We start from the raw sequence: 27,270 nt of genomic DNA, 5'->3' as shown, positions 1-27,270 counted from the left end.
GCCGTCCTTCCCCCGGGTTACTCTCCCTGCACGGCTAATTAGTATACAATTTCAAATTAATTACGCTACCTTACCCGCTAAATGGTACTCGGTTATAATTTCGTGACTCCGGAGTTCAAACGCGAACGACTATGATAATAGCCTCTCTGTCTCGGATACGATGGAAATGGTCACGGTGGAACATCTCGGCTCCGCTCAACTTTAGCTGCATAATGGCTTCCCACCTTCGATATCTTTTCTCTCTATTTAACATCAGCTCTCACGGTGAACACTCATCGATACCTGGCCGTGCCTCGGAGGGCGAGATCGAAATACCGAATTTGAAAAGTGCGAAAATGAGAAAATGAGAAAATTTTCAAATCTGAAACATCGAAATTCCGAACGATCGAAGATTTTGAGTTCTGTGAATTTACTAGCTCGGTGAAATTTCACCACTTTGATCTTTCTTCGTTTTGGATTTTCGATATTTTTACGTTCGGAATCCTGGTCATTCCGATTTTCGGTTCATCTCATTTTTTACACCCACTAGTCGGGTAAGCTTCGCTGTGCGAGTATACTGTAACTTTCGGACTTTTACTCTGTCAAAACTTGATTTTTCGTAGTTTGCTCTATCGGCACTTTACTTGTCGTAACTTGAATCTCGGAACTTTGCGCCATCGTGTTCCCGACCATTCGGAACTTAGTTGTTTCTTCAAACTTTGATTTCTTTACCTCAAGTTTCGCCACCAAACAATTCGGAATTCGGCGCTTTCGTAACTTTTCAAATTCGGAACTTCCACCCCCCCCGCCCCAGCCGCGGGATGCCCGTTTCTGCAAAAGGCACCACGCACGCTGCACAGAACGAGGACCCGCGCAGACACACGTATCAATGATGATGGAAAGGTAAGAAAAGCTTTCGCGATCACGTGAGCTCGTGTGCTACGTGTCGCTCGGTGGTACGAAGTCACGATCTGAAATCAATATGGCGTCCTTCCATCGCGTACAGGGTCGCGCCCGGCGGAGATGGCACCTTGCTCGGCCTCCGTCTACCTATCTATCTATCTATCTATCTATCTATCCATCTATCTATCCACCTACCAGCCCCGCCGTTCGCGTCAAATCTGTCACGACACGTCAATCATCTCGCCAACTATTCCGTCGTCGGTATTGCATCCGTATCTCGGTGCTGGTGTCAGTCGTGAAAAGACGAAAAAATCTCTTCCCCGACTTGTGTATATTTTAATTTTTTCAACCCCCGGTTCTGCGCCTTGAAAATTTTTTTTGTTATTTCAACCACTCCAAAGTTTCTTTTTATGGAAATAACGTTAAATACGGGTTGAGAATTTCGAGGAAAAAGAAGCGAGGGAAAATAAAAAAATAAGAAGAAAAAAAAAAAACACACCGAGTGGGAGAGAATGAGGAAAAATAATAATAAAACTCGCCCTTTCACTCCTCGTAAAATAACGCCGGCTTCGGGGTGAAAGGGGGGGAAAGGAACCCGCGCCGAGATGATTCCTTTAATTCAACTCCCGAATCAATATCGTAGAGGTTGTAGCCGCGAAGAGGTTCTTCCCAGCACCCTGGCGCCACATGGTCCATCTGTTCGTCTGGCTGCCTCCCTGCAGACTCCTTGACTGCCCCGCCTGCGCCAGCGGCCGGGAACTTTTCACGTCTTGCGATTTTTCGCGGGATGCGCGACCGCCTTTCGCATCCGTGCGCGGCCACGCTCGGGTCCTCTACATATTACAGATATCGGCTCGGAAATCAGCCAAGCCTGTGAGAATTATACTCCGGGACGAAGACCACCAGGGTGACGACGGAACGTGAAGACCGGAAACAGTCAGGGAATTTAGTCTATCGGGGAAAAGTCAGAGAATTATGATGGACAAACTTAAGCCATGCTTTGTAAACTCAGTTAAAGTAACTTTGGGAAATGATATCGTTCAATTTTTAATTATTTGTGTGAAAAAAAGCAGTACTGCGTGTTTTTTAGATCGATATTCATGCATTCAAGGTGCCCAACTTGTGGAGTTTTTAGTCAGAAAAGCTGACCAACATCACATCTGTGAATTCGAAATTTTTTGTACGGGACGAGTCAGGGAATTTTATTTGAGCAAAATTGGCGCAGACACGCGCTGGTCCTGTCGGGTATTTTATTCCGACACGTCTAACCGTGGACAAATACCGTGCGTTAAAGATCACGCAGGGGAGGCGAGGAATTCGTGGATATAAAACCCTGGAGACGAGTATGTAAGATATGTATATATATAAAATACGAAAGATTATTATTCACGATCGAGATCCCTCCAAAAATGACGCTTCGGTCCAACGAGTCCCGTCCCATGCTTGAGGGGATCCAGGGTGAGGCGGGTATACGTGCTGAATTTTAATTCGATTCGATGCCTTCTCCTCCCTCTCCCTTCCTCTCCTCTTCTTCCGTTTTTCTTTCTTCTCCTCCTAAGCATGCAGCCCTTGCTCCTGCAGGCTATGTACCTACTTTTGCGCAAATCGTTCTGTTATCTTTGCCCGCGGGATCGTTTTGACAGGGAACCCGTTTGGGAATACCTCGAACACACCGCCTAATTCTCACACGGGTCCGTTCTACAAATATCACCAGGAGCTCGAGTCGCCGCTGAGAACGCTTTCTCCGAAATTAACACTTCACCTACACACACACACGTTATACAGCTTTTGCGTACTCGTATGTTCGCGATACGTGCTAAACTTTTTACTCCTTGACACACGGTATATACTACATTCGTTCAAGCGCGTCTTCGCATCGTATTTCGCCATGTGCAAACACCCCGAAATATATATTTGAGGAATAGAGTTCGGAAAGATTTTCAAATTGCCAATAAAAATTTGTTGACTTTTCGCGAGATCCTGCCCTGATAACGTATCACATACCCATCATTTCTACAGAAACGTCGAGATGTTAGATGAATAAAGAAAGCCGCCTCCGACTTTGCCCCGGTTCCGTTTCGGGGTGCTCTTTCCGCTCCGATATCGGCATCAGCAGCCAAGAAGTTAATATTTTAGGAGCACGCCGTACGGTTGTCAACCCTGGCGAGATTCACCGCGGGTATCGTTCTCCCGGGGTAGGAGAACGGCCGGCATCGAAGCAAGCACACCATCAAAACCAAGAGTACACCATCTGTCTTCCTGCTCCCTCCCCTTCCACCTCTCTTTCTACGTCTAACGTTAAACCTCCGGGCCCCAAGCTCATTTGAATAAGACGGCAGTTAGTCCTGTTTATATAGTGTACAGCTTTTGACAAACGATTACAAATTGTGCTCACGCCGATCCAAGGGCTTTGTCACTGTATAAGGGCACCTTCGCCTCCTCCTCCCCCCCCCCCCCCCCTCTCGTCTCGTCTTCTTTTTTCTTTACTAATTTTTGCTTTTCCATCGGCTCGCAACCAAGAAATTATAACCGTAAGAATTAATTACGCATTCGCATACGAGTATTACAAGTGTACAGTCGCCACGTGTAGATGAAACAAAATTCATCCTACAGGTACGACATCGTCGTTGTCGTTAGTAGAGGCTTAGCGAGACGTATTCAAGAGATGATTTGTCCAATTAGAAAAATTTCGTGTATGAATTCTCTCTCTATCCGTCTCTCTCTCTCTCTCTCTCTCTCTCTCTCTCTCTCTCTCTCTCTCTCTCTCTCTCTCTCTTCCTCTTATCAACAAAGCGCTCCCTCGATCGTTATTCCAGATCTCAACTAACAATAAGCCATTATTCGCCGACGAGAGTCGCTTCCCTGAAGAACTGTTCCTTCCCGAAAATAAGTGGAGCCATCGGAATTCCGACGGAACCGAAAAGTGAGGAGAGATCTTAGGAAAATAATGTCAGGCGAATTTCAACCTATGGAATATATCGGCCCAGGGTCGAGTCCTGACCTAGTTTATCTTCCAAAAAAAACTTGGAAAAATTTTCGCACACGCGTCACAAGGATCTCCCCAACCGTACGCACCGTCTGATTATCATACAACGTCTTCTCTTCTCTGCCAACTAATTTCCATTCCACTCTCTTCCGAAAAATAATCTTCACTCTCGGGTTCCCTTTTACTCAATCTCCCATTCACAGCAGTCGTATAAGCTCTTGGTAATGATGACCGTTCCCGATGCTATCGGAAGAGATAATCTCGGACGTTAGGTGACGGTAAAAAGGCTAATCGGGATAAAAATTGATTGAGCAAGGGCGTTCGGCAGGTAAGTATACGTGTAAAAGATGAACGGAGTCGAGAGGATGAGACGAGTCCGCATCGCTGCACCGGCAGAGCAGCCATTTAATTCATTCGTGCGGTGCAGCCTCGGCTGCAAGACGCGACACATGGGTATCGACCTCCGATGCGCGGAGCGGAGGGACGCCGGGCGTCGTTGAGAGGCAGCCGTCCCGGCGCCTGAAAGAGCGTCGGTACGCCCGCGGCCAGGCGGCGAGCCTGGGTTGCAGGACGGGAGGGGGGATGAACGCTTACATCATATTCTGATCTACAGGGACACCCTGGGGAATATATGAAGATGCCGCGGCCGCGGTTGCGTCTCCGTCGCGGCGGCGACACCGACGCCTGTACTCGAGATCGCGCCTCGAAGATCTCTTATCTCTGAGGAGGAAAAAGGAAGGATGCAGACGCGAAAGAACTTCTCGATGTCTCGCGACCGTCTGCCCGCGGGTTAACCCGTTCGCTCGCGAAATTCGGTTTTTTTTTTTTTCTTCTTGGTTTTAATGCCACGGAAATGCGATTGCACGTTTCCTATTATACGTATTATTCGACGCTTAATGCGAATCTGACGTGAAAAATTTATGGAAACTAAAAATAAAACCTAAAATGGGGTGAAATCGGGGTCGGTTGACAAGATTGTTTTGGGTAGTTTTCTTGAATGAGATTTTGTACGAATATTCATTTTTAGACGGTACGATATTAGACCGAGAATAGACGCGAACCCCAATACTATCTGTATGCATCCCTGAGGAGGGTGAAAACTACCCCTATGTGTTGAATTTTGTAAGTCTAATGGCTATTCTGAGATCTCTGTTTGCCACCGAACGAATGCCAAGCGTTTTTAGTATACGTTTATTATAAAATTTCTCCGCTAACGCGTTACATTCGAAGAAATACCTTTTCTTCCATACGTTTATTTATGACAATTGTAAACAACTACGGATTCACACAAAATTGTAATCATTCCGAAGGACAAATATTTTTTTTACCCATGAATGCTAAAAACAAATTCAGAATTTTGCATGGAGTATGAAAAACATTATAAAAAGAAAAGAAGAAAAGGCTGCCACTACAGCGATTTCTGTGACCGAAATGTATGCGCTGTATTTTCACTCGAGTTATTTTCTCCTCGTTTATACACACGGAAAAACATTATCTTTTTCGGATCATCAAAGACTTTGAAAAACGGTTTTCCAACGCCGATTTTCGCTGTTTCGAACTCACCATCGAATTCAACGACTCTGAACTGTACAAACAATTACCCCAGGCGAAACAACTCAGGTTCGCTAGAGGTAAAGGGATAAATGCAGTGTAACAATTCTGCCCCCGGGTTAGTAATATATACGGAGTTTATGCTATACATAATGTAATACAAGCGGGAAAGTTGTTCCTCTCATTTCCACAAGCAACGACATCATTGCGGCCCGGCACCCCTGTAAGGTTGCAAATTAATAATTATTCACCGAAAGTTGTATAATTAGATCGCGTGATAATTGTGTAAGTTGTACGCACCGCGGTCCGTCTACTAGGTTCACGTCCAAATTATTCATTCAGTCTCGCATTTTAAAAAGGCGGGGAAAAAAATTGCCCGGAATTTTTCTTTAAATATTCAATTAATCAAGAAAGTTGGACCAAAATTTGAAGAATGGTAAATTAAAAAGAAGGAAGAAGAAAATTATGAAAGAAATTGTCTTGCTCCGAGAGGGTAACGCCGTCATTCCGAGGACTGTAAAGTATGATACGCGGTTTCAAGGCAGGGATAGACCATTGTTTGTAAGTTACACGTAAGTAATAACAGTTGTCGGCTGACGCCGAGCGTGAAACTCGATTGTTGTAAAGCCTTTATGACGGCGATAAAACGGCGCACTTTCGTGCCACGGCACTCTGGGAGTATAAGGTGGTGGCGAGGAGGCGCTAACTTTGTAACGAAATAAGCATCGAAAAAATCGAGTTTAAACTTCTCGTCCCCCTACCCTTTTCCAACCCCACCTCGCCGCCATCGTTTAATGCGAAGACAGTCTTGCCGCAGGCGGTATTTTCGAATCGTTGTTTCGAGGCTGGGGCCGAGCGGTGATCGAGAGATCTGGAAGCGGGAATTGTGGAATTAGAGATCGAATATTGGGTGGAAAACACACGAGGGCTTGTTACGGATTTCATTTAAATATAAAACCGATTCGAAGTTTCACTATTATTCTCGGTTGCGTTATAAATTCTTTGGGAGAACATCGGACCACACAATAGGAAATTTGTATTCCTGGTGTAGAGGATTTGGTCAGACAACCGCCGCGGTCTGGTATGTGATTTTTTTTTTTTTTTTTTTGTTCTCCTTACACCGTTTCGTTGGTTTTTAAATCGTCGTCAAGTAGAAATGTTTGGAACCGTTTCAAATCGAATCTACGACGGTATAAAAATTTCATTGGCACGCCTTCCCGGTCATTGTTAGCGCTCCAACTACCTCCAAGTACCTACCTACGTATCGCCACTTCTCTTCACTTCTCTTATATACGAGTGTACGTCTATCTCGCTGCATTTGACATCGTCAAAGCCAAAACTTGCACGAGATTGAAGTCAGTAACGTTAATGCAACGAAATATTGAAACTAAAACCATTGTTTTGAAAGCTTAGAACGACTTTGAAGGAGTTTAATTTCCAAAATCGGAATACACTTTGCTCGTGAAAAATAAGTCACTCAATGCAATAATAATTTTTCCTGGAAATGAATCGTTAAGAACTTAACTCTCTCGAACTTGTAACCACCGAAGCTCTCCTCTCATACAATGTACTTGCATTCCGTCTGAGTACTTTTTATCGGAATTCCTCTGGAGTTTCCAATCTTCGTACGAAAGATATCGTCACGGTTGTCTGCATTCTGCAAATGGCATAACAGTTAGTTAGTATTCGCGCCGCGGGTTTCCCGCGGACTTTGCAACTAACTGCAACAACCTCCATCGCGCCCCTGACCGAAGTGGCAGGTATTCAAGAGCCCTGCACCTCCGTACGCGAATGGGATTGCCGGGAGTTTCAAGTTTCACGTAAAGGAGAACCGAGCCGCAAGTTTACTTCTTCCGCTCTTCTTCCTTCCTCTCCCTCGGTCCATCTCCAGGGACCCATTCCGTCGATCTGGACGAGCACGACTTACGGGCAGGTAACCAAGCCAGAGGGCAGAGGAGGTACGATGTGGGGAAAAAAAATTCGCACCTGCAGGATTCCTTAATCACGACTCGGTGCGCTCTCTCTCCCACTCCCTCCCTTTCATTCTTTTCCGCACTAACGAACGTTAAATTCAAATCAAATCTCGTGAATTCAAAATCTTCTCTATTCGGATCGTAAAAATGAGAAGGCGAATGAATTGATTATGGTAAAAATTTTACCGTCGCGTACAGGGCTGAGCAAATAACTAAGTCATCGATATTTTGAATCACAATTGTACTCGAATTAGTCGCCAACGGCTGTGAAGCGTGCTTAATTTACGGGGCGTAATCCTCTCAGATACGCAGCCGCGATCGAAAAGGCGCCCGCTGCTAATCCGGAAGTTGGAATTCTCCGATTTTCTCTGTTAATTGGTCGAGATTCTGTTCGCTGTTTGGTTATTCCAGGCGCATTCGGCAACGCGAGCTACTGTAGGAAGTCCTGGTTAATCGTAACCCCGTTGAGCTCCGCGGGGACAATTTCTCGAGAACTTGGTCCCTCCCACTCTCTACCCATCTCCCTCTCACTCTCCCTCGGGACATCCTTCCTATGCGCTAGTCGCAAGTTGCGGTCTTTCGGCAAGCGGAACTTTTATTTTATCATGTATGGTCTAACGCGTGGGATAGAAGGAATTCACACCGAAAGGTAGCTGAACCTCGACTAAATGCTGCGAGAGTTTCGTTTGGGTAAAAATTCTTCAACTCTCATTTTCACGCACCTGCGTCGGATGGCATGAAAAAAAAGAAAGACCCGCGCTCTCATTTCCCCGGGGTGTGAAAAATTCGTAAAATCTTAATTCGACGATTAAATTTGAAAAAAAAAGACACATATACACTTGCGCGCGCGCACGCGCACAAATTAACGTACGAGGGAAATAATGGCATTTGAAAAATACAAGTGGAAAAGTTTGTTCATAATTACAGATTCGAAACTCAAAAATTTTGTGGAGTGCGGCTGTGTGTACCGAATAAATGATTCCCCTGTGCATCGCAGGTGCCTCGAAAAATAAATTTAACCAAGGTCGACCTGCTGGTTTAATTAGAGAACTTGAGTCACGCGTATCGAGCAACTTGTTGATCAAAGTCGGGGTGGCCGAGCGAAGCGGAAACGTGTTGTAGCGCTATTCACCGACACACGCAGGGCCGTGACTCAAGTGTCGAGTCGCTGACTGGTGGGTATTTTTATAGAGAGAAATAGAGTAGAGGAGGAGAGCTCTCTTTGGCCCGCGGTCACGTAGCAAACCCCGATGAAAAATCTCAGGGCTCGGGGTCTCTGGGGGCGGAATGCTCGCCGAGGCGTGAAAACTCGGGCAGTATGTAGGCCAGTATGGTCGTCGGGCATTTCATTTGAGGAAAACTAGCAACCGTTTCCTGATTGATGCGCAAACATGGGGGGGCTCGGCAAAGGAGCTCGCTCTACATTTGCCGCGTAAGGATGTCCCGCGCGTTTTACATTCCGGGAGGATATTTTCTTAATGGCGGTAGAATGCATATCGCCTGCTTTTCCGGCACAACAATGACTCGGGTCCTGGGATTAAGCGCTCGTATTGTGCTCCTTGTCGTCGAAATACTCCTCTCCTGATTTGATGGGACTTTCGTACCTTTACATTGTGCCGGGAAAAAATTTTCTTTCGGCTTTTCACTACCGGTATGTCTGGCGTTTTATATACACCACGTGAATTCTCCGCTGTACAATACCCTTCGACTTTATATACCAATAAGATGCTGGAATATTACCTCGCCGCATGTCCCGAGTCTACGCGGACGCGGTCTGTACATAATGCATATGTATACATAAGAAATACGACGGGTCATGTGGATAAAAAATATTTTAAGTATAGGTCGAGGAAAATGAGCCTCGTGGAAAGCCGATAAAAGTTGAGAGTCTCCATGCAAACCGACTCTATTCCTGCACCGTTATACGTATATTGATTGGAGTTAATGCGCTTCTTATATACGCAATGCGGAAACGTAAAGTGACCGATAAATATCCTCCACCTACCCTCGACGCGTTCCAGCCACCAAAAAAAAAAAAAAAATATCCCACATCACTTTCTTCCGTTTCTCTCTACCTCTCATAATATTATTCAATTTCTCAGAGCCTCAATTCTCCATCGTTTCCTACATCTAATGTCAAAATTTCTGTATAGTGACTTGTACCTTAATAAAGGAACGCCCAAGTCGAGCTGGACGTAGGACCGGAAGTAGAATAGAAAATTAAAATTAACTGTTTGTAACAATTTATCCCGGAGCGATAGGACGCGAACGAATTCTGTGTTGGGCCCCTGTCCGGGATATTTTTCGTTTGTCTTCTGCCTTTCCTCTTGGGGACGCGTAGTTCTCGCCACAACGTTAGAAACAGAGTTAAGAATAAAACGGCAGTGAAAGAACGAGTCGTGAGGCGAGAAAATGTAGGTATGCAGAGAAAACAGAAAACGGTAAACGAGCACCGGGGACTCCTGACTATCCGAATTTCCCGGTATGATATGAAATTTGGTAGCTTTCGTAGGAGAAAAAAAAAGCACCCATCGTCTTTTTTTTCAATTTTATTTCGGAGAGCTTTCAAAGTGCGCGGAGCATTATCCGAAATTTAATTCCACGTTTACGGAAAGCGCGATAAACTCAGAGAGGGGAAATAAAATTCCACATCCTGATTCGTGCAAGCTTGAAGTACCTACAGCGATCCAGTGTCATAGTAGCTTCAAACATAGGACGAAACATGATTCGTTGACGCGTAACGTTGCACATATCGTATATAACGGAATATCGGATTCCCTCTCTACGTATCACTTTGTAACGCAAGAAGGGAGCGGCTAAGGGGGAGGAGAAGGCACGCGTACGTACCTACGCGCTGGCAAGAAACATTCCACATTATCATTCTTACATTCTTCAGCCTCCTCCTCATTCTCTCAGCGAGCTTTTGTGTCTCTACGAGATTAATACGGCAGATATCCACCAAGCACATATTCGCGACGCTGAGCGTCTCGGAGATTGATGAACCGCGCGGTTGTTCGGTTCATCTCGGTCTACGTACCTAGGTAGCATCGAAAATTAAATAACCTCGCACGAGAACAGCGTGATTCGTAGATGTTTACCTGTAACCGCTTCGATGGGGTGCATACATCGAGCGTGAGAAACGTGTAAAACTGTGAGCATGCACGTAGACTCGCCCGAGTAATATAGGTACAGGTACGTACATGTGATATCGATTGCCCTACATAAACCAGCACACGACCTGCACATTACATCCCCATATCTCGGCTAAGCCTGAATATTTCTATTCGCGGTAAACGCTTCGCCCGGCACCATCCTCTACCTTGACAAAGTTCTTCGCAGGACGAAGCGGGCCGCAGCTTACGAGCAATGAGCAACAGCGTTCGTCGAGCAGCAGGGGGTGAGGCTTGTTCCTGTTATTTAACCTTGTTCACGGATGGTTGTTGCATCGTGTACGTGGGTGCACGGCTGCTACACCGTGGTCGGTCCCGGTACACTTAGCTCGAATCAACGCTGCTTCTACTAACGACATTCGAAACTTCCGCGATAATTAATTGTCATTATCAAGGCCTCGAGCTAGCTTTCAATCTCGGGATTTCCGTGCCCGGGTACCAATAGCCCTTCAAAGTATCCCTATCCTGCGCTAGGCCGAATGAGAAGGATACCGAATTAGCTCTTACTCTCGCGCGTGTATGAGTAACACAGTCTCGGGCTGGGTGTCAGACGACACCCTGCCGATGTCATTTGTGGCGTGTAAATGGGTTTGCATACGTAATATGGTTACCGTGGTGTACCAATTTCTTCGTTGATTTAGAGGAAAGGAGATACCAGGCTGGATTGCTGGAATTTCGAATCGATCCGATCGAGCATAACTTGGCTAACAACAGTTGTCGTTCGATTTGGTTTAAGATGGTGTCACAGTCGCTTCGTAACGGGCATAAATCACTCGGCCGTTGGCCGGCCAGCCGGCGTGATCTCTCGAGGTGATATAGATCTTGAGAATCAGGTTGAATCTACTCGGGGAATCTCGGCTGAATCTAAGATCGGTATAAATCAGGATCTACTTTCACCACGTCGTAAACACAATCCGAGATTGTAATTTTGAATCTCTATGCAGCCGAGGGAGAGAGGATCCTCCACCCAATCAGGTGGCTATTATTATGGAGATTACGTCATAACCGGTATTAGTTCATTATCACTTCAACTCCCGCCTCGTTGTGTAGGTAGCTGGTCTGGCTGTATCTAACCAGTTCATTTCTCACCCCGTCTGATCTTACCTAACTACCGTAGTCCGACCTACCAGGTATAACAGAGGGACTGCAGGACTACGTGTTTCCGGCCTCCAAAATTAACCGCCCTCCGCAACGTCCCTCTCACTCCGACAGGTTGAAAATTTTTCTTTCGCCCCGGTTGTTGTCTCTTTTCTTTTTCCTTCGCTATTACCAAGTCTGCGTGGAGATTTGAATTTAGAAACGGATCATGCTAGCCGTGAGGCATTGACGCGAGCCGACGAGTTATGGACTGATTCGACAGTTGGGTGCTTGCAAGCTTCGGAATGGAACGACTTCCTATTCCAGTAGCGCGTGCGACAACCCTGTTACGGTAGTGGCCCATCCCGTGAGACTGGCCTTTTTCTCGCTCTTAGCATTCTCCAGCTCTTTATTCCTTGCGTATGTACATACACATCCTCCTGCAGGCCAAAACGCGTTTCCCGACACTCTGACCTTGGCAAAACTTGGCTGGTATCCGGGTGTAGGTGCAGATCAGGTATAAAGCCAGGGAGATAATTCTCAGCCCCGTGCCGGTAGCTGCCCTGGGATCTTACCCGCTTATCCGGGAATTTTAAACCCTTTGGAAAACCGTGCTAACAGATAACGTCATGCGGGGATAAAATCGGCCATTTTACTACCCAGTCGAAACTCAGCTTGGAAAGTCTTCCTTTTCCTCCTCAAATCAAATACTTCGTTACCGATACTCCTGTGCGTGCGCCATTACCACTACCAGTGATCTCACCGTGAAACTTCCGAATCGTCCCCTCGACTTTCCCGAGGATTAAGGTTTCCCCGATACCTAATTGCCCGGGATCCGGTATTGATCCTATCGTCAGGGGTATCCCTCATTATTGAAGTTCTCGTTCGAGCTCTCGAGTAACTCGACACCTTCAACCTCACACAGAGCAAGCGGACACGATCGATGTGATTTTAAATCGGTTTGTAAAAATTTCGAAATACCATATTTGCAAATTCTGGTGAACGTACCCTTGGCTCGCTACCAGTCCTACTTGTCCGGCAAACTCGAAAGCCGATAGAGAGGAACAAAGAAAGCAGGAGGAATAAAAGAACCCTTGTGGCGAATGCGCGGGTAGTGGCTGTACTCGGACGAGGAGATGGCCGAGCAATCGGGATGCAACGGTGATCCATTCTCGTGTGTACCGGGAATCAGGATAATCCTGCGGCAGCCGCTGCTGCAGGAGCTATCTGAAAGCCAGGCGGGACCTCGACGAGCTGTTTGCAAACAGCTGATTGATGCATTGTGTCAAACGCGAATTGACCTTCTGGCTTTGACCATTGTATCGGCTTTGTCCTCCTTGGTTCCGGTATATCGGTATCGGTTCGATCTATCCCCACATCCGGCGCCGCGGTGGAACGAATCGACAACGAACCCCCGGGTTCGCGGTTGGGAGGAGTGGTGGAAAATTCATATTCAACTCGACGCGAACGGTGGGAAATCGAGGGCGTCGTCCTTAGCGTTCGAATGACTTTTCAAACCACCGGCAAATACCGCGACGGTGATGCGCGTCATGTCGGAGATTGATCGATAATGGAGATTTCGTGTACATGTGCCCACATATGTACCGTACGTGCGCTGCTATGTGAGCATAAACAAAAATTGAGGGTTCCGTACGCGTAGCTTGGGAAAATTCCGTTTTCGTACTGTGTTTTCACAGGTCCGAAATCGTTCGTTTAGAAAATTGTTCCACGGCGGCGTTTGCTGGCCGGGATATTTGAACGGCTACAAGAATATGCTTTTTGCTTTGAAATTACAGCCGGTCCATTTCTACCGGACTCCTCAATGCCCGAAACGCATCACGTTCTTGGTGCACGTACTGCGCTCGGGTTGCCGCAGCTTTGACGCGGCGCTCGCTTTTCAGTCCTCGATAGACACTCGAGTCACCGTGCCATTCACCATTGCAGTAGTCGCTGCAGCAACGAACTCGCGAATGCATATCGACTGCCGCCGCAACTACACCCGTTTCGTTTGACGACGGTAAAATCCTTGTCACTCACTTCAATACTCCGGTTGTAAAAATTCCAACATTTTACAGGACAAAAGCTTCGCCACCGAGGAAAATACCGCTGTCGCGCAGAAGCGCAGATGCGCAGTGTCGATGATTCTAACTACCAATGCACGGTACTTTGATCATCTCCCTTTTTGGCGTTACAAAAACGAAGGAAAAATCGTTTACAAGTTTACACCGTCAACCTCTGACATTCGTGTCCCGTTTTCTGACGGATATTACAGGCCACACGGGAAACGGTTTGCAAATATTGGTTCGCAACCTCTGGCCTCTTTTCGTGGTTCTATTATACCTGCGAGGCGATTGATAACCTGGAATGCCAAAAGTAGGACTGACATCTATTGCATCGGGACGAAGTTCCTCTGGTCTGGTCCTGAGAAAGGGGCCAGTGACTGCATCGTGATTTCCCTCACGGTGACACAAGCACGCTGGAAACTCCTCTTGACCGGCGAAAGTACGTTTCGGTTACAATCGGGAAAAGTGCAGGGCGAGAAGCTCTTGAGGAATGGCGAAGAAAATAGAGAAAGAATTAACACACACATGCCGGAAATCCATTAGAAGAAGTATGTGATTCGCTTTCAGGATGCTGTGACGACGGTTCGACGACTATTCGCCAACGGCTGGCTGAGTAGAGAGATGGAATAAAAATTCAATTCGCGTTATTCGTCCAAAGAAAAATCTACTGCAGGTATACGCTGACGAGCAAACTCACCCCGGAATCTCAACCCCAGCAAAAGTAACTTTGTCTCAAAGGCACGCAGAGGCGGAGAGGCGTTCGCTCGACGCCAGTTTAGCATTTGCGAGAGGCAACCGTTTGCAAAAAATATTATACGAGGTTGAAATTTGATGAATTGAGAGCGGGAGAGAAACGGAGTCCCATATTATGGTTATTTTAACAACAGCATATTACGGTAATAACGAGTTTCGACGATTGCGAATCCGCGAATTGGTGAATTTTCTTTTTTTAGCCTGAAAGTGTGAAGTGGAAAAAGAAAATAGAAGAAATTTCGCGATTCGGGGGAATTTCGAACAGATAGGATGGCGCTTGTAAAATTTTCCAGCTAAAAAATTTTGCTCACACACGAACTCTAGTCGGGCTTGTTTTCCGCTCCCTTAGGCAGGAAAAATAAGGTTGGGAAATAATTGACCGATCGCGGCGTGTCGAGGACGAGGTGATGCCCGCCCCCCGGCCTCGACCCACGTCAAAGATCTCCGGCTACACGTTTAGCTGGTTAACCTTTAAAACGACGGAGTTTAACCGTGACGATTTTGCCGCGAGCATTCTTCCCTGCACCTCGCGTTCAACTCGGGTCGAGAAATTTCCTCGGTGTGCAATTCGTGCCCGACCCGCGACAGCCACTCAAATACGTTTGACAGTAAATCTTCGACCGGTGACGGTGAATTATTGTCCACCTTACGCGGAGCCTCGACTACCCGCCACCGCTTTGGGGACAAAATATAAACAGCGCTTTGCGGGGCACGTTTCGCCGCATTTATCTAGATGTATCTTCCAGTTCGGTGCGAGCCAGAAATATGGGCGAGGGAGGTAGACTTTGCCCGGGATGCGGGGGGAATTGACATTGCTTCAACCCCCTCGTCACCTACGACGCCCCTTCTTTCTCACGTATTTTCATTTTTCACCAACACTAGAACAACGCCTTTGCCTCAATCAACAATCGACGCGAAGGGTTGCGTATTAGGGGCGGTTCATCCCTCATTTCTTCATCTTCGACCATTCGATCCGGCTCTGTTTGTTCCCTCGCTTCTTTTCTCCGTCCAAATTAAATTTCCCCTGTCGAGAGAACGAGGGACTTGGGTTTAGTAGGAATAAAATAATATCGTATTTAAATACTTAAATAACCGGGCTGCTGCTTGAGCTGCAAATTTCGAAATTGGAAATATTGATATTTAACCGAAAGTGATTATTTTTACCAGTCTGTGGTTCCTGCTTTGTATTCAGGTACAATTGAACACGTACGGACCGTGAACTTGGTTGGATATCGGCGATGGGATTTGCGTAACTTTTTCCACCCTTGTCAACGACGCTCGCCGATGTAGCGCGAGGGAATTATCAACAAAGGGAGTCCCAGGGCTCGTTCAACGATCCGATTAGCTGAAAACCGTGTGTATTTTCGTCGCTCTTTTCTTCCGTTTCGGTTTATTTTTCACCAATTTTTTTTCATCCCCCGTTTTTTTTTTTTTTTTTTTTACTCTCTCTACTTTCAGTCTTTTCGCCCTAGAATAATTCCGCGCTCTCTAAAGCGAGAACGAAATAAATTCCGGGCGTTCGATGCGGAATTATACATTGAGGGCCGAGGCGGCTTGTTTACGTATGCAGCGAAAACGAAGGGGAACGATAATCAATATAGAAATGAGATCGCGGAACGAAACCTGCCGCGTGCGAACCAAACGAGCTGCGCGCTTGTTGTCGTTGAGCCAAAGCTCCTCCAGGGAGGCATTAATGCCTTTCGTGCCACGAGTGGTCCCTCCACTCCAACACGCGTCACGGACCCAGGTACAACATCATGGGCTTAGGCATACGACGTAGCTTTCCGACGGTCCGTCAGCGCTTGATTGATCCACCTCGACCACGTGACCGCTTGCCTCGCCAATCAGGTCGTCGCCTATGCGGCATGCGGGACTGCGGAGGCGCTCCTCGACTATGAGCACCAATTAATATCTACTCTTTGCCAGCTCACCTCCCCCACTTCACGGTAAACGGAGCTCGAGGACTCGTCGAGCGACAGACGAAATACTAATTTGACAAACTGCAAGATCTGCAAACCTGTCCCCCTAACTTGACACCCCGAACCTTTTGTCCAAAGTTTCTTGCGCGACGGTTTCTGACGGCAGCTTTGTTATCTCCCACTGTCTTCCTTGGCCCTTTTATAAACCTGGTTTTCACAAGTATTGCTCTCTTACAAGGCTAACGGAATTCATCGATTTTGACTTGCGGGATAAAACACTATGAATATGTAGTTCGGCGCTTTTTAAACTAGTTTCAGTTTCTCGTCACCGATGTGATAACACAGGTCGACGAAACATTCTTTTTTTTCGGTTTATATTTGAATGAATAAATTTTGATTCCATACATCGAATAACGACCAAAATCTTTACTTATTACTTGTAAAGTTTGCTCTTATCTTTTTTACGTCTATAAATAAGTCTTGGAGTTTTTGGTTGATAATATAAGCAGCAGGTAGCAGCACGTTGAAACAAAAAGCAAACCTGATCTAATAAAACTACTTTTTCTTTTATTAGTTACGTGAAAGAAACCAAAATTAGACACCTGTAATCCAGATTCAAAATTCGTGTTGACCGGTGTAATCATTGAAACTCGAAATACCGAGTTTGAAAAAAAAGTTACGGTTTACAGGCAGTATGAGTTACTTCGCGACAACGATCCCCTGTTATTTCGATTTTTCATGGCACGGTGTTCAGTGGTCCTGGAAATGTTCGTAAATTTTGGTTTCTTTCAAAATTCCGGAAAACTATCCTTGAAAAATATTTTATTCTTAATTTCCGTGAATAACCTGAAAATGTCCTGGAAATGTCCTCGAAGTAGTTACGGATTTCTTACCGGACACCGTGCGTGATGGTTAACCGTAACCAGTATCCTTCGAAAGGTAAAGTAAAAAAGAAGAATCCACCAACACTTCGGGTATAAGTCTGATTAAGTATTAAAACAAGTGATTTCTCTGGCAGGTTATACGACGAGAATGTAAGCATGTGCGCATACACGCATTATACGTCTATTATACGGATCGTACATGAATATAAACGAGGGGATATGTGACCGCGGTATTATAGCCTCTTTGGCTATTTGCGTATAAATCGAGTGGACGATTTATAAAGAGAATTAGGATACCTTCGTCGCGTATATGCATGACCCTTGATTAATGGCCAGGTAACAATAAGCTCGGAAAATCTATTTTTGAAAACGAACGTAGCCTCGGGGCCCTCCTCCTTCCGCTCGGCCACCCTTTAACCCTTTTACGGTCACGTGTGTAGGTACATACAAGCCTGTAGGTACACCATGCCTGTACGGCTACCGCTGCCTCGTTATTTCCCGGCGAAATTCGAAGCCATTATATAAATATGGGTAAAGAAAATGAAAATACACGGAGGTCACGGAAAAAGAGAAGTAGAAGATTGAAAATGGATAAACAAAATTCACCGAATTTCATCCCCCTTCGTTTTATTTTTGTTTGAAAGAACACACACCCACGCACACTTTTTTTTTACTTTATTCGCTGCATACAGTGCTTTGCAAACTCAATCTCTGCATAGGCGTTGCTCGTGCCTCTTGTTCAAACAACATATTCAGCTGAATGAACGTCGGCGGGTTCTCAGCAATTTGCTTCGTTCCATATTCAAAGGCGGACTCGGAGAGGAAGTACAGAATTCAAACAAAGTGAATCTGGATCGGGATTTATGTTTATATGAAAACAAAACGAAGAAGAAAAATGGAAGGTGTGGGAACAAATCAGTCGATACGGTTGTATCGAATTTTAACGAGTTAATAATCATGATTATACTTTGATTGCGTTGTACTTGAACTCGTGGGAAACGAGGTCGGTTAAAAATACCTCGTTTCAAACTACGGGTACTGGCGGTCATCTTGCAGTACGAATGGAATGTGGATAATTGGGAGATTCCAGAAATCACCGATTTCGATGTACCTACGGATCTCTTCCCCCCCCCCCCCCCCCCTCTCTCTCTCTCTATATATATATATATATATCTAGCAAAGTACCTGACTTTTCTCCTTGGTGAAAAGCCGCGAAGGAGCGGGTGAAGCTTACCTTGGGAATGACGTCAAGATTTCTACGTTGCCGTGGAAACGCCAATCAATGGATGGAATTGCATTTGCGTTCGTCTGCAGCCACCGAGAGAGAATCGAAGATTCTGCAGCTATATGTATACATGAGGATATCCTCAGGATTATTCATAACTTTGTGAATCGTCTCTAATCCTTTTATTCCGCAGATTTCATCCGCGCACTGAGCGTTACTGCTAATAATAAGCCGTGACCGTTTGCTTGATTTTGAATATATATATATATATACACACACACAGTCGTATAATTAATTTGCCTCAACCGAGGAGCAAAACAAATAGCTTGGGCATTTGGAAGAGGGTATTGAAATAGATTATATGTATATAATGAAATGTTTGTACTTTGTACGTCCGTTTCAATGATCGAACATTGCATTAGAGGTCTAGCTATACGGTGTACACTGACCTAATTTACGGAACACAGTGGCTAATTCTATAGTCTAATGTACACACTTGACGAAGATTCAATTATCACAATCAAAACATTTCCTCCTACACTGCAAGACTGGAAGAAGCAACTGCTGCGCAGTGCAGCTCACGCAATCAGTGGCGTCCACTTGTTAACTGCACAGTGTGCATCATACTCGTCAATTAAACACACTCGACGGTCATAAGTCTACCAGAGATATACGATGTGTAAGAAGCCCAGCATCAGGTCGAAACATCCAAGCCGCACTAACGTCAAACCGCAACGGAGAAAAAAATTACAAAGGCAAACGATACGTGTAGCGTATTTCTGCCTCAGTGCGAGAGAGAGAGAGAGAGAGAGAGAGAGAAGGTGAATTTTTTTTGTCTACACCCTGTACTTAATTACAGTAATAACAGTTATAATAATAATGCTAATCTGAGGAAATTATGTCACGGGGAATGAGCGCGTTAAACCGTGGTCAAGCCGGTGAAATTGGTAATAACAGACGATGCGAAAACTGTGCAAAATGTTTAGCTGGCAAAATTCGAGGACTCGGTCGCACTGGGCTAATTAGAAGAGCGAGGGGGGGGAGTCGCGCTAATTTTTACCCAATTAAAAACGTGACCGTTAGAGGATAGTCCTCCAGAGGGGCGGAGAGGGGAGCTGGCCGACTAGCGTTGAACGAATGGAACGGATGGGTCGGGTGGGTCGTCTTCGGCTACCAGGCGCCGCCTCGACGAGTCTCACTCGAAGGACTTGTGTAGGATGAAACGCATTAAATTACCACACAATCAGCCATAAAATTATATTTCGCATCTTAATTGTTCTTCTTTTATCATATTTTCTACGCACAATACATTTCTTTTTTTTTTTTTTTTTTCTCTCATCTTTTACAACCGCGACAAACGAGGATCACTTCTTACGTTCTTACCGTGCACGTGATTCAGACATTAGCAATTCATTTCAAACTCTGGAATCTCCTTCCCAGTTTTTCGTATTTTTCATCGCTGCAAATTCATTCTTCTCTTCAACCTAATCCAATTTTCAAGATCCTCGGCGAAGCTGCATTCCCGTTACGATTAAATTACATTTCTGCAGCAATATTATGACACGTGGTCGCGTCGTCGTTTCTGTATTTTTTAATTTAATGAGCTTGCATTCTTTTCGCAAAGGTGTCCGTATAATTGAATGAAATGGAACTGGGTCTCCAACTCGGATTTTAAGGAGGACGGATAAAAAGAGAATAAGAGGCGGGTTGTGGAGAGAAGGACGCTTAAGAATATCAACTGTAAAGTAACTTCTAATCCCGCAACAAAAGTTTCCTTTCCATCCGAGACCCTGGGAGTCAATTCCTGATTGAGCCGTCGTCGTCACCGGCGTCGCCTTCGCCTTTTCCTTTGCCTTCACCGCGTAAAAATCGATTTGGATTAACGGCAAAGACTCTTTCCTAGTTCTATGTGCCTACATAGAACACTGTAGGCATTGTGTTCCATGTACAAATGTGTACATAATACAAGTATTAACCCTCGTGCGAAGCGTGGATACCTTGGGTATACGTGTTTTGTTTCACCGATGAAAGACCACACATTCAGGCTCTTTTCCGTCGCGGTGAACAAAAAAGAATGGAAAAAAGGTAAGAACGAACAATGTCTTGAAAAACTGAGTACAGAAAATTTTATTTTCAATACATTATTTATCTTTTTATTCCCATTGACGACCTGTACAATTTCGTCGTTTTTGAAATGTCAATCGTCGATCACAGGTTCCAATAACGAAACATAGCTAATCGTCAGGGTTGCGATGTTCGATAATCGGACTCTCTATCGACCAGGTTTATTGTTGGCTCTTCACCCAGGCGTCGTGGTACATCCATATGCGGATTTGCCGATAGGGCTTGAGAGCTAGGCCGGTTCTCTGACGAAACATCCGGCATGCACACTGAATTCCGCAGCATTCAGAGGCACTGGCAGCAGCAGCCTCAGTAACGCTGGGTATAGCTAGCTTTTCGCTTTGGTACGCATCGAACGTGTCTACGATGTGGGGCTGTATTCTGCCTTCTCGGATCCTTGCCAAACTGTGACAGCGGCTCCACGTATGAATGTTGGAACACGAGCTGTCACCCGTTGTTACTTTCCTAATCGTTGCTGTTGTTGGTATTATTATAATTGTTACTACTACTACTACTAATTTTATTACTTTTACCACCATTATTACTTTTACTATTGCTATCACTATTATACCGCACCCTCGATCGAAAACAAGGTACAAAATCCACATCGGGATTCGAGACGTAACCTTCTACACACACACACGCACACACACAGACACACCCAAGAACTCTACTATTATCATAGTTTCGTATTGATGTACGTAATATGGTATACCTACTTTGAGATGTGCAGTCCATAGAACAACAAAGATCAACCGTCCAATTCACGTCCATGTACTTGAATGATTATGCGGGCAGAATTTTCCTGTGTCATCGGCAAAAATTTGCACAATCTCATCGGGTATCAATTTTTTTCTCCACATTCATATTTAACGCGACATATTTTATTCCTACCATTTATCTTCCATCACAAGTGCACTTCGTTGATATTTCTAATCTCTGAGTGACAATATTTCATTTTGGACACCGCTCAGACGGTCGCATACATGTACGTGCGTGTTACAAGCGTGAAATCTGTAGCAGGGTGCGCGTCGAGGTGTGATGAAGCTTGAAAAAAGAGAGAAGGGTAAAATGGAGGAAACGAAAAAAACCGCGAGTGAGAATAAACGTTTAAAAAGCCAGAGAACCCGCAAAAAGTTAATCGCCGAGTCCCTGGGGGACCCCGAGCGTCATCGACCCTGAGTATGTAATTGCTGCAGGTTCTATGGCAACTTTTTTTATTATTAGCGCTGCCACGATTACTGGCAGACAGAGTTGGGAGACTGCAAAAAATGAAGTTACGAGTCATCAGCTGCAAGGATCACACGTTTGGAGCATATAGCCACTATTTCAACGATATCTACGGTGAATGCGAGCATGTGGTAACTTCCGAGTTTGGCGCGTGCGAAAACGTGACAATTTCCGAGGTAAAATATTCATAGCGGGTCCGGGTATGCGTCGAAATCGCAAAACAAAATTTCACCCGAAAAATAAATGCTGCAAAGTAATCGGTGGAATCATTTCAAAGCTGTCACATGCTCCGCGACGTGTGTTAATTCCTTTGAGATGCTTAGCGTTCCATTGTTCGATCGACTGACTCACACCGTCAACGGAAACCTATTTAATTTGATCCCTGGAACTTTCGTCCTGTTACGTATTGCGATTTTCTTAATGATAAGCCTAATAAATTACACTCTTAATTAGTTCGTCCTGTTGATGTGATGGCAATTTTCGCAGGATCGATTTGTAGTGTGCGAATATCGAGTAGTGGTAAGAGATACGCCGAGGGATATAATGAAACGGGACAGACGCAAGGAAAAAGAACAAATGTTGAGCAAATATTCATTTACACGGAGGTGAGATACCACCGATAAAAAAGTAGAAATCAGTTCTTCGAACCTGACCCTAATAGTCGACGCGAAGTGGTACGGCGCCTCTAACACCGCCACGGTTAGCTCGGCTATCGCTATACACACATTTCACTTCTTATCGTCAACTTTTAACGTCTCTACCGACGTTTCGCGGCGCGACCTCAGTCATCCTCGTTTTCTTCCACGCCTTTCCCGATCCTCCGAAACGGCCTACTAGTACCTCCGGAATAAAAAATGGACCGTAGCGAATCCATATTTGCAGCTTAGGCTAATAAGTAAGGCGAAGAAGAGTTGTACGATGGCCGTGGAAAGCTACATCATTCCGGGACGTGGCAGGTAGGATTTGGGTGCGTTATGCGCGGCATTGATTGCCAAGAACTCGTTAAGCGACGAGGAATCCTGAGATAGCTGACCGTCTTCAGAGGAGCCCTGAGCGTGCATACTTACACGCGGGAGATCCCGAGGAGATACATACCTATAATACCTCAAACCCTTTTAGGGCGTCACTTTCCGAAGCAAGGGTCCGGCCGCAGTCATCACTGATTTCCACATCCCTGACAAATCCCCGTAAGCCCGTCGCTCTGATCGGTGGAGCGAAAAGCCTTTTAGAGAATATGTATTCGTTTTTAAATATAGTTCTCGAATTCTTCCCAGGATCAATTCCCACGAGGCATCGTAATGCCCACGCGCTTTCAGCCGGGGATTACCTCCTCCGCTTCTCCGCTTCCTCGCAAGCCCCTATAACGCAAAAGGACTCTGTTTGTCAGCTCGCTGTACGCTGCATCCTTCGCGTGTCATCGTAGATCATTAGATTGATCGAACGATCGCCAAGTCCCGGATAATCGAACCGGCAAATACTCGGATCGGGTGAATTTGGACCGACGAGAAGGTGATCTCGACCCATTCGGACTCCATTTCACAATCTTCACAAGTCTGGTAAAGTGGCGATCGTAGGTATCCGCAGCTCCGATCAACGCCAGTCTCTATCCTCGTTCATACTTTCTAGTCAAAGTCGCTTGAAAAGCTGATCGTCGGTTAGCTCGTGGCGTGACGTTCGAATTGTCGGGCGCCTAAGAGGCTCACGTCTCATACTTGAGGGGTGGAATTAGGACGAGCGTCTCCCGACATCCCGGTAGTGAGCAATAGTCGATCCGATACCGTTCTTGAGCATAAACTGACCTACCCTACCCTCCGGTCGTAATTATTGCGGCAACCGCTGACCGGCCACCGTAGGTATAGCGCTGAAGTGCCCCCTCGGCTCGCTCAGGAATTCCTCCGAGGCTTTTTCCTCCTTTTTCATACCTTCTACAAAAGTCGCAGCACGCCGCTACCGCAGCCGTCCTGGAGTGTTTCGCACGCGCCATTGTGCGTCCGACGATTTACGTTTTTATTGTTGGGGAAAATCGGCCTCAGTCGACACCCGAGACGACCTCGGCGCTCCGGACACTCGAAGCTACGCGAACACGGCTCGACGCGGGATCGGCCTCACGAGGAAGGCGTCGCAGGACGATCTCTCCGATTTGATTTCTTTTGTAATGTGCTGTAGTGAAGTGAAAACTAAGCGACTCGTATTTTTTTTCCATCTGCCATTAGACACTTTGAGGGGGTGAAACCATCCTCCGAAGTCAGGCATGTCAAGGGGCGATTTGGCAGCTTCACCGACAAAAACATAATATTTTTCAACCAATCCAAGTGGAAAAGTTTTCTCATAACGAGAAATAAAACATGTAATTTTCTCTCTAAAGAAAAAAAAATGCCAAATCGCTTCTTGACATGCCTTACTTTTGACGATAGTTTGACCCCCTTCAACCGTTTAATGGCAGATAAAAAAAATACGTTTCGCTTGGTTTTTAGTCTACCGTAACATATTACAAAGGAAATCGAATCGGAGATATCGACCTGGGATACCTTCTTTGTCAGTTCCGAATCTGGTGGGCTGAAGAGAGGACATAAAACTCGGTCCAATCCAGGCTACGTACTCGTCATTTTACTGACTCGACTTCTCCACCTACCTGAATAGCGACTCAGGTAGGGAACAGGTTGAAGCCCGGCACCCCGATACGGAGTCGAATAGTTTCCCGGAACTGCACGAGGGGAGGGTTTCTGGTCACGAGAAAAAGGCAAATTTCCTTTTGTACCCACCGCCCCGGGCTTCGCCATCCACCCTGAAGTCAGCCAGACGGTGAAAGAGAACTCGTGTTGGCTCCATAAACAACGCGGACAGTTTGACACGCCAGGCTTGGTGTATCGTCTTTTATCTCAAAGAAGCGTACACTAGAAAGAAAGAAACACCAGAGAGAAGAGTATCAGACACAGACGACCAGCGACCGCACGTGGTTCCTAAGCTAAACTTCACGTGCACACATGTGCGCGTTCCACCCGATGCAGTTTTTCAACCCGGTCGGCTTCCCAGAGTTGACCGCAAGGCGCCTCCGGCTGGAATAAAAATCTGCCACGTGCGGTTCTTTTGGCTCTAGAGAAATGCCCGAGCTTAAGCCGTTGGAACGTCTTAGCTCTTCGCCGACTCCAACGCCGAAGAATAGACTATCTCGGTCAGGAAGGGCAGCCCGGCTGAGATTCGGAGGTTACACTCGCGCTTCCCCACTCAATTTATCCTTTACCCTTTCAGGGTCGCCCTCCCTTGCGTTATCTCCAAGTTGTTTCACCTATTCCTTCCACCCCGCCGCTCCGGGGAGAGAAAAGGAGCGAAGAGAGAACGGAGAGAGAACTCTAGTCGCGTCGAGTGTTACACCCTGAAATATTCACCGACGCAACACCGCCGAGTATAAAGCTTTCGGTCTATCTCGGTTTCGCCAAGATTTTACTTCACTCTCCTCCCACTCGTTTCGGGTCGCGGCATTACCGCTTAGTCAATTCTTGATAAGTATATTCGCTAGACATCTCATATATATATATATATATACATATATATATATGATTGTCTGCCTCGCGTGTCGTCTCTTCAGACCACAGACGAGAATCATTTCTAGTTTTGTTGTCACTTGGTCGTGCAGCGTTATTTGAATATTTTCGTGATCGAATTAAGCTCGCGGTAACGTTCCGTCAATTTCACCTCGCGAACTTATCACCCTGCATTCCTCGCCGCCTATTTGATACACAATAGTTTCCCCACGTCATATTTCCCACCCCCTCGCTCCGGTTCGTTAACGACGAGGCGTGTTATATATTTTGTTCATTCCGTCTCGCCTTCTCGGAACAATCAATGTAGATCCTATCGTTTACCAAGGGAATCTCTTTTCCCCCGTTTTGTCCGTCGTCCCGGTTATTTTGCCGAATAACACACCGCCGATGTTAATCTATACCGCCGGGAAGTCGGCTGAATGAATGAATGCGCCCGAGTTTTTCTTTGTCCTGTATTGCGATTAATAACTCGATATAGAAAAATGTGGTAGGAATACGTGTCGGCGAGTAAACAGGATGACGTAGCGAAACTTTCATTGATACGTAAAACTTATCAATTGTCAATGAAAAGTTTTACGGATATTTCTTACTATAATTAATAATTCTCATATCTCGAATGCCGAGGGTTTTACGACACAATCAACGAGACCTAATTGAAACTCGAGGCGCTAATGAAATGCGCACTTCTTTTATCGTTTCCGTTACTCGTTCATCACATTCATAATTATGTTTCGAGATTGGATTACAATTTGATTTTTTTCCCACTTTCCATCAATGTTATATTTATATAGTTTATTTGCCACGCAGTTACTGTATTATTTTCGCATCTTCTTAATTTATCTGTCAATTTGTCTTGACAATAAGTCATGTGAAATGACGTTGACGTTGGACTAGAGCAGAATTCCTGTTGAGCAACATATTGCCTGTACTAATTACGATATTTGAGAACCGAGGATTATTTCGCTGAATGGAAAAAATCGCAACTTGTAATCCCGGGACACGAGAGCGCGTCGAACGATTGGGTACTTAGAAATTAACCAAAAATTGTCTCCTCGCTGAGAAACGTTTCTTTGGTAACTTCTCGGTGATTCTTCACCATCAATATATCTTGTCCGATTAGCGTTACGGTCAGTTTATTTTTACTTACGAGAACGAGTTGTAGTCTTTCCATTTCTCTCAAGGTTTGTCTTTTCACGATCTTGATAAATCACTGGGATTTCTTTTCACACACACGAAAGTAACGAAGCGAAAATAAAAAGTAAAGGATAGCCTCACCAACAATAAATTTCACAGGGCACAAAAAATCTGTCAGAATAATTCACAGTCGTTGCCGATCGCCTGCAGTTTCTTGTTGGTAACAGAAACAAACTTTATTCGCCGCGGTATTTTATTAAGATTCAAAGGTATCGTACACTCGTAGAGACAAGCACAGTATCTCGCTTTGGTGAAATAAAAAGAATTTATTCCGTTGCTGTGATATCCACCACGAAATAATCGAACCGAACTTATCTACGTTCGCACGTTATAATATTCCGTTGATTTTCTCTCTTCAGCACTGATCCGCGTGTCCTCGATAGCGAAACTCGTGTCTCCTGAGGTTAATGTATCCCTCCTCGACCAATCGGGTGAGTTGTAAGAGCAGCAAAGAAATTTGGAAAATAATTTAAAAGAAACAAAAAAAAAATAATCAGAGATTAGCCGGGCGACGAATCGAAAATGCGAAAAGAACTTGTTAAACGGTAAATGAGGGAGAGACTCTTTCGGGCAGATTTTACAGTTCGCCGCGTGGTTTTAAACGTCAAAGGGGCCCGCGCCGGACTTCCAGCTTTCCAGTAAGCTCGCTCCTCTACGTTCTGTTCGGAGTGAGCGGTAGCACGCGAGTGAGTGGATTCGA

At 45.5% G+C, this 27,270-nt stretch overlaps 2 protein-coding genes across 7 annotated transcripts in view; one reads left to right on the top strand and one right to left on the bottom strand.

Annotated features, from left to right (window-relative positions):
* LOC124186860 (protein madd-4) overlaps window positions 1-27,241 on the bottom strand; it is a 101,545-nt gene extending 74,304 nt beyond the window's left edge. For all 4 annotated transcript variants that reach the window (XM_046578917.1, XM_046578919.1, XM_046578920.1 and 1 more), the window contains exon 1: window positions 26,524-27,241. In XM_046578917.1, coding sequence (XP_046434873.1) covers window positions 26,524-26,547 — 24 coding nt within the window. In that variant the 5' untranslated portion in view covers window positions 26,548-27,241. The remainder of the gene's footprint in view (window positions 1-26,523) is intronic.
* The window catches only part of LOC124186870, a 111,291-nt gene that overhangs the window by 75,052 nt on the left and 8,969 nt on the right, over window positions 1-27,270 (top strand). The window lies entirely within an intron of this gene.

Source organism: Neodiprion fabricii, chromosome 7 (genome assembly GCF_021155785.1).
Source record: "Neodiprion fabricii isolate iyNeoFabr1 chromosome 7, iyNeoFabr1.1, whole genome shotgun sequence".
Taxonomy (NCBI): domain Eukaryota; kingdom Metazoa; phylum Arthropoda; class Insecta; order Hymenoptera; family Diprionidae; genus Neodiprion; species Neodiprion fabricii.
Note: the sequence above shows the minus strand (reverse complement) of the source record. Positions and strands in the feature narration are given on the sequence as shown.